Source organism: Durio zibethinus, chromosome 18, assembly GCF_047325235.1.
Source record: "Durio zibethinus cultivar Kanyao isolate XHJ-2024 chromosome 18, ASM4732523v1, whole genome shotgun sequence".
NCBI lineage: Eukaryota > Viridiplantae > Streptophyta > Magnoliopsida > Malvales > Malvaceae > Durio > Durio zibethinus.
Window position 1 is genome coordinate 11,938,695 of NC_143179.1, and position 8,031 is coordinate 11,946,725.

General features: G+C 35.2%; 1 protein-coding gene and 1 pseudogene across 2 annotated transcripts; one reads left to right on the forward strand and one right to left on the reverse strand.

The window, feature by feature from the left end:
- The first annotated feature begins 747 nt into the window (after positions 1–747).
- LOC111299600 (AAA-ATPase ASD, mitochondrial pseudogene) lies at positions 748–2,660 on the forward strand (annotated as a pseudogene). The gene has a single exon (XR_016329876.1). The product of XR_016329876.1 is annotated as an AAA-ATPase ASD, mitochondrial pseudogene (transcript).
- Positions 2,661–3,527: 867 nt separating this feature from the next.
- On the reverse strand, positions 3,528–7,776 carry LOC111299602 (beta-glucuronosyltransferase GlcAT14B-like). Its single transcript, XM_022894880.2, has 4 exons — positions 7,015–7,776; positions 6,767–6,842; positions 6,532–6,647; positions 3,528–4,374 (listed from the first exon to the last, which is right to left on the reverse strand). Exons 1-4 carry the CDS (start codon positions 7,604–7,606, stop codon positions 3,860–3,862), a joined length of 1,299 nt encoding a protein of 432 aa, XP_022750615.2. The 5' UTR covers positions 7,607–7,776; the 3' UTR covers positions 3,528–3,859.
- Between the last annotated feature and the right edge of the window lie 255 nt (positions 7,777–8,031).

Genomic DNA, 8,031 nt, shown 5'->3' on the forward strand with positions numbered 1-8,031 from the left:
AATCAATTCTTAATCATACTTGTGCAAGAAAACAAAATTTCTGGAATCTTGCTTTAATTAAAGTATTCAGAAGGCAATACAACAAGCCAAACATGATGACAATACCTCTTAGATCATTGTTTTTGTCACATCAAATTTTAGTCTATAAAACCATCAAGTTTCATATATATTTGCCTGCTTTTGGTGCGTTAAACGACGTACTTAACATCCCCATCACCTTCATGCTCCATGCAAAAGCATTGCTATATTATTTTAGGCCCTGCAATTTTTTTATAATTTCCTTTTTCGTTTCCTTTATGCTAAGAAAATGTAAGTTTTTTGGTAACTGATGTCAATGAAACCTAAGTGTTGAATCAGTTTATTATCATGTCTAGTCAGAAGGCACCAACAGATACTAGTTTTCTCATGAAGAAGAAAAAGAAGTTAAGCTACTGTACCTTTATGAGATGACAAAACAATAAGAGTTGAAACATCGTAAGGGGTGTGAGTAACACAGTTTCAGTAAAATAATTTCCCCAGGGTTTTTAAAATGAGCCAGACTGGCCTGGGGGCTGGGACTGAAAAAAAATCAATATCCACACTGGGGCTGAAAGGGGCAATGCTTTGGGCTGACTGCCTGATCCATATGGTAAATTAGTTTGACAAGCGACTTTAATTAGCTCTCATAGATTTTTCAGTGACAATTCAATGACAGCAAAGGAAACGTAAGAAGAAAAAACCCCACATCACGGAAGAGTAAATAGCCACAAAGAAATCAAAATGCATAGTTTGTACCTCAAAGGATGATCATGACATAACTACTTGTAATTACATGGCTTTCTTAGCTCAGAAGTTTGGTCAATATACAGCTTTTGCCGACTTTTTGGACTACCAGACAAGACACAAGCTACAAGACAATTCACACCGGATTGTTCACAGATTTCACATGGAACAACCCATTTCTATAAACCCAAACCACCCAACTTCTCTGCATAGTAAGGAGAAGAAACAAGAAAAGAAGGAAGTGAATCTAAAACATCGAACATGTTCCCCAGAGACATGATTGCTCATCTAGGATCTATAGCTGCTAGTTTAATGTTTATTTGGGCAGTTTTTCAGCAGTATTTTCCATACCAATTTCGTAGCTATATCGAAAAGTACTCCCAAAGATTGGTAAGTTTTGTTTATCCTTATATTCAGATTACATTCAATGAATTCACAGGTGAGCGTCTGATGAGGAGTGAAGCTTATTCTGCCATTGAAAACTACCTGAGTTCCACTTCTTCTTTGCAAGCAAAGAGGCTCAAAGCTGACATAGTGAAGAACAATCAGTCTCTCGTTCTCAGTATGGATGATCATGAAGAGGTTGCTGATGAATTTAGAGGTGTAAAACTTTGGTGGGCTTCTGGTAAACATATTGCCAAGACACAATCATTTTCTCTCTATCCTGTCACAGATGAGAAAAGGTTCTACAAGCTTACTTTCCACAAAAGACACAGGGATATCATCGTCGGACCTTACCTGAAACATGTCCTGAAAGAAGGTAGAGCAATTAAGGTAAGGAACAGGCAAAGGAAGCTTTATACGAATAATGGATCGATGTGGAGCCATGTTGTATTTGAGCACCCTGCAACATTTCAGACATTAGCTATTGAACCAGATAAGAAGAAGGAAATTATGGAGGACTTGACTACTTTCAGCAAGGCAGAAGAGTTTTATTCTAGAATCGGGAGGGCTTGGAAGAGAGGTTATCTTCTTTATGGTCCTCCAGGGACTGGTAAGTCCACAATGATTGCTGCCATGGCCAATCTTTTAGGCTATGACATCTATGATCTTGAATTAACAGCAGTGAAGGACAATACAGAACTGAGGAAGCTCTTGATTGAGACATCAAGCAAATCTATAATTGTTATTGAAGACATTGATTGTTCACTTGATCTTACTGGTCAAAGAAAGAAGAAAAATGAGAAAGAGGAACAAGAAGATATGAAGGATCCAAGGCAGAAGCTAACAAAAGAAGATCACAAAATCAGCCAGGTTACTCTTTCAGGCTTGTTGAATTTCATTGATGGGCTATGGTCAGCTTGTGGGGGTGAAAGATTAATTGTTTTTACAACAAATTTTGTTGAAAAACTTGACCCAGCTCTAATTCGAAAAGGGCGGATGGATAAGCATATAGAATTGTCATATTGTGGATTTGAAGCATTCAAGGTGTTGGCCAAGAACTATCAAAAGCTTGAGTCTCACAATTTGTATTCCAGGATCCAGGAATTGTTAGCAGAAGCTAGAATGACTCCAGCTGAAGTTGCAGAACATTTGATGCCAAAAACTGCATCAGGGGATCCTGAAACCTGCCTGGAAAGCCTGATTCAGGCTCTAGAATCAGCTAAAGAAGAGGCCAGGCTGAAAGCTGAGAAAGAAGCAGAAGACAAGGAATTATCTGGCCAAGAAGAAACAACAGAGATCCAGGTATTGGTTGACAAAAATGTAAGAGATGAAAATTCAGTCCATTGAAGGAAAAAGGTTAACGAGTGGCATGGATTGTAGGCTTATAGCAGAACTAGATTCATAATTGAACGAGTATGGTCTGTCTCATTATACAAGAAGATATTTTGTATCAATCTTGATCAACAATTGTTGAGTTCGCTGTTCACCTAATGACTCTTTTATTTTATTTCTTATTTCAATCGTCCTGATAACTTTTTCGTTTGTCAAGATGATAATACTTTACGCTTGTTAATAAGTGTACGTCTGTTGAGACAATTATTCAACTGACACATTTAACACTTTAATTATACATGCCGGAAATTTAGACAAAAATCTTTTTCATTGCTTTCTAAAACAATGACGGAGCTATTTTCAATCTAAAAGATATTATAGTCCACTGAAAATAATATTGTAGAATATAAAAAAATGTTTTGTATGTTTTCAAAGAATGGATATCTAACTGTCAAAATCTTCTTTAAGGTCAAATTTTGAAAACAATTTTGTGTGACAAATTTGCGGATATTTTTTTTTTTTTGTTTGAGGAAACTTTGTCATCTGCAAAAAAAAGATTAAAAGGTTTTCCAAAATTATGACAATCATAAAATGTGTAGTTCAAAAACTAGTGATATAATAATCAAATGTTCAGATTTCGGAGGACATTCGACTGTTTTAAGGATAAAATTGAATTAAAAAACACCTCAGTTGGAGGAACCCTTCAATGGCCAAGTGGGGCTGCCGATGGTGGGAATACTCCCATCATGTGGCGGCTTTGACACCTCAACGGGTGCCCGGCACGACGGTAACCAAAAAATACTCCAACCATACCACACCATCGCTTGGATTGCCAGAAATAAATTAGTACCTAAAATCTTATCTTAGATTAATTACTCTAGCAATACTTAGTCACTTACAAATATGTATTTACTTTAATTGATGACTAACATGATTTATTCATTTTTTAAGAAAAAAAAATGAATTCATTGCAAATATAGACCATCTTTTTTATTAATTAATTTAATTAAGAAACTTCTTGAATTAATATCGAAAAAATGAAAAAAAAATGAAAGAAAAATTAACACTTTTCTTGGATATGTGATAGTTACATAACACTACAAAAAAGATTTAAGATTTCAGTGTGGGGCATCAACCACCCATTTCCACAATTGTAAACCCATCTTTCATCACAGCTCCATACTTTATAGCCATCAGTGAATCCATCTTAATTGTGGTAATATATAAAATCAGAGAGATCACATGTATACTTTTATAATTCTTTCCAACCCTTACCAGAAGGAACACTGAAACACTGGATTGCATCATCTCCGTCTTCTGATATAAGTATAATCCAACCTCAATGGGCATTAGTGTCTCTCTCAGCAACTTTCCTTTGGTATTATTTGCATTGCCGCGGTCTAAAATTGTCGTTGGAAAGAAGAGAGCTGACCAAAGTTTCCAACCTTTTCACTCCGGGGCCAGGCCTGAGGACTGTTGTATTACCAACAACAGAACAAGGATCAGTCCCATTTTTCCCACTTCCTACACACCAACCACCTGGAGTAAACATTTCTTTGCCCCGAGACAAGAGTTCAGAGTCGATTTTGTCAAGAACTGGGTCATCCTGAGGGAACTTTCTCGCAAAAGGGGCATTGCTGTCGATCATCCGTTGCATGTCAGCAAGCTTGAGGTGATGAGGATGCTGCTTAGGAGGGTTATCCCATGATATAAAATGGAGATCACTGTTTACTGTAGTGTTACGGAACTCTTGAGCATTACAAATGACAGTGTGAAAGTAACCTTCCGGAGAAGATAAAAAGTTTGCATAGTACATGAGGACTGTTCGAGGTAGGTTGTCCCATCCCCAAATGCAATAGTCAATAAAAGGGCGAGAAAGTGCCATCCAAGCAGAACCTATTACAGAAACCATATGCTTGTCAGAGATACCAACCACCTAACGCAGAAAATAGTGGCCATTTATGGCTGTATAATAGATTCTTGCAACTAGGTAGTTCAAATTTTGCCAACATACGAATGAGCATATTTTCCAATCAGAGTAGCATACATGATAGAACAGCCAATTCCAGATGTAATCAACTACTTCATGAGAATGTTCCAATATTTAGACTTGAGAACATATTGCATAGTACTTATGTTTCTTCCCATTAAGGACACTAAATTAGAATATATTTTCTCTAATGCAACAAGCCTCAGTATAACCAAATGATAAGTCATTAATTAGATTATTCTGCATGATCATGAACCTGATACAAAAGCATCAGTAGTCACGGTTACAAACATCAGGAAAATTCAATGAAATTACAACTTACAAGTTAGACGCATAACATATATACATGATGCTTTAGTCGTTTGGATATCTGCAACTAATTGAAAAATCAAACTTATACTGTTTTGCCTTAAATTGTTGTTTAGAAAGTCTCAAAGAACAGGACTATTTCGAACCTTTAACTTCTACTTTAACTATTATATAACAACCCTACACGAAAAGGAAATCAAAATGACATAGCATTTAGCATTATAGCAATGCAGAATCACATTACTTGAATCAGAAAATGAATTTGAAAAGGTAAAAAATAAATGAAAATAAGTACAGAAAAAGAAGATTTGTCAGTTAAACTTGGAAGCCAAAATTAAATAGTCACATCAGTGCTATGCTGCTAGCAACATGAAATAGAACAAGAATAGGGTTATATTTGGTTAACAGAGTCACTGTTCTTTCTTAAAATGAAGCATCCTATATGCCAATAACTTCATCATCCTACAAAGCCTCAGATTTGAGAGTTATGTGAAGTTTATTTTATGCTAAGAAGCAGTTCTGACTTCTATGTTCCCATCAAAGAGATGACAAACTTCAAGCTGCTAGCATTTTGTGTCAACCAATTAACAATCAAATATGACATTTAAATTTAAAATCACACTAAAAAGTAATAGTCAACACTATGGATAGGTAAAGTCAGAGAGGAACTAGGCTGGTTCCAAAGGAACATGAATGAACTCACTACTTTAACTTCTTCCCCAGGAAAAGTGAACACAGGAAAATGAGATGAGTACACATACAATTATCTTTTTAGCACATTCAAGTTTCGATAAAGGCTTTGGCAATATCAGTACAACCAAATGAATAGGCAAATGTAAAAGATACATATTTCTCCTAAAATACTTTCAATTTCTATGTTTTAAGGGGAAGTGAGAGAGTGGACTGATAACCATATGGGATTCACCATATAATTGACAGGGGAATAGTCAAAAACTCAGATTAAACATGTTTCCATGGCTACTGGGGGACAAAGCAAAGAAATAAGTTAAATAATTTAGTATCCTAACAGACATTTCTGCCTATTGCAGCAATTTTCCTGAATGTTTCTCACCAACAATCCCTTGTACCCAGCAGGAAAGCTTTCTTTGTGTGCATTTACAAGCTGCAACTAGTCACTTAAACAAGTGAAGCAGTGTAGACATGCCATTCCACTCTACATATTTCTCAACTTCCTTTGGATCAGAAATTCCAAGAAATCTTGTCGTACTATGAGAAGCATTAAAAAGAAAATAATCAATTCTTCCTTTAAATAATCTCACCAATAAGCTGATTTTACACAATCAGAAAGCAGCAGAGAAAATGAATAGGAAAGCTGTTTGTCTCCACAGTCCACCCAATTGACCTATATTCAAATCTTAGCTCAGTTGAATCTGTTCTTCTTTAAAACCCAGACTAAGAAAACAAAACAATCAGATTTATATAGTCTTTACTTTTGACCTCCAATTTGATCATGAAAGAATCTTCAAGTCAAAACTAGATTCCAGTTTCAACCATTCAACCATTCTAACAATATAAACAAATTTATTCAGTGAAATATTATCTAAAAGCATTATTCAAATCTCCAGAGATCATTATATAACCAACAACTATCTTCACAAAAATGAAACAGATTCAGCTGATGCATGGAAAAGACTAAAGAGACAAACTACCTAATCAGAACTAATCTAAAAATCAAACAACAACGTCACCAAAATTCCCAGAACTAAATAAGTTGAAGCTTTCAGCATTTTTACCAGTAAAGAGTTTGAATGCAGTTGGCACACTTCTCCTCTGAGTAACCCAAAATACATCAGCTTTTTTCATACTATACAACCCTGGATCTATAATAATTGGCTTAGCCCTCTGAAACCTGCCATTAAAACAATAAAACCCCAACAATCACTCAGTTTCCAAAACTAAAAGATATTGCTTGTATGATCAACGAAATTCTGTGGAAAAATAAAATTTAAAAGCTTTAAAAGTACTCACTCTTTCCACCCAATATTGCTTGTATGATCAATGAAATTCAGATCCCTTGGCAAGTATGCAAATGTGTGTAACAGATCTGAAAGATACCCAAAATCCCAAAGCCAAAAGTAAAAAAAAAAAAGCTAAAAGCACAAAGAAAGTGTTTTTTTTTTTTTTTTCAATGCCCAATTCCAAAAAACATATGAAAAAAATTGCAATCTTTACTCAAAAATGGAAAAAAAATCAATTTTTTTGAAGATCAAACTCACCATCTTGGGTAACAAGGGGATAATCAGAAGCACTAAGATTAATAAACCAATCCCAATCTCCACCTTCTTTCAGCAAAATTGCAGCAGCATGAAGCGTATTAGCAACCATAGTAGGTCCTCTATAAGTAACCAAATTAGCTTTCACAATCATCCTAACATTCCCAACTTTGTTAAACACTTGATGATCTTTCACAAACTTCTCCAGATCGAGCCTCTCTTCAACGCTAGCTTCCCCGTCAAGATGAACTACGTATTGATTCCAGGGATGGTAAAGGGCTAAAAGGCTCCTTCTCAGCATCCGACCGTCGCCTGCGGAGCCGGAAATGAGGTACGCGAAGCGGGGAGGCGGAGGGAGTGTGGAGATAGGGATGGGTTTTAGTTGGTTCTCCACGAAAGGGGAGGAGCCGCCGATTATGGCGGAGGAGCGGTAGAAGAAAAGAAACGGGGAGCCATCAAAAGAGGTTAAGGTTGTTAAGAAGAGTAAAAATAAGGAAACAATGGAGCCAACAGCTAATGGGAAGATCCATTTACGCTCCATTGCTTGGTTATTGTTGTGACGAAATTGCATGTAATAAGTTTTTAATCTCTTCATTTCTTTTTGGTTTTCTCTTCTTTTCTCTTGTTTGGATTGAAGGAAAGAACGAAAGAAAGCCCTGTGTTAGGAGTTAAGACAGGTTTCTTTTTTCTTGCCCGTGTTAGATACCAGAAAGGAAAGTATTTTGGCAGTGGTGGAATTTAGGAAAGATTAATTTAGGGGTTAATGAATTGGGATCTATGATTTTGAGAATTAAAGAAAAAAATTTTTGACTTTTTTTTTTTAGTTTTAAAATTAATAAAATATATTATTTTCATCAAAATAAAAAAGATAAAAATTTTATTTAGAGTTATAATACAATAAATTAAATTTATATTGTAAATAAATTTGAAACATAAATTAATTAATTTATACAATCATTTAAAAAAAATAATATTTAATAAAATTAAATTTAAATTTTAATACTTTTGATTCATTCTTTT

Coding starts and splice junctions, on each gene's coding strand:
- LOC111299602 (XM_022894880.2), bottom strand. CDS start 7,606: ATGAAGAGATTAAAAACTTATTACATGCAATTTCGTCACAACAATAAC. Junction 6,843..7,014: donor TCCCCTTGTTACCCAAGATG/GTGAGTTTGATC, acceptor GGTATCTTTCAG/ATCTGTTACACACATTTGCA. Junction 4,375..6,531: donor TGCATTCAAACTCTTTACTG/GTAAAAATGCTG, acceptor TTTCTGTAATAG/GTTCTGCTTGGATGGCACTT.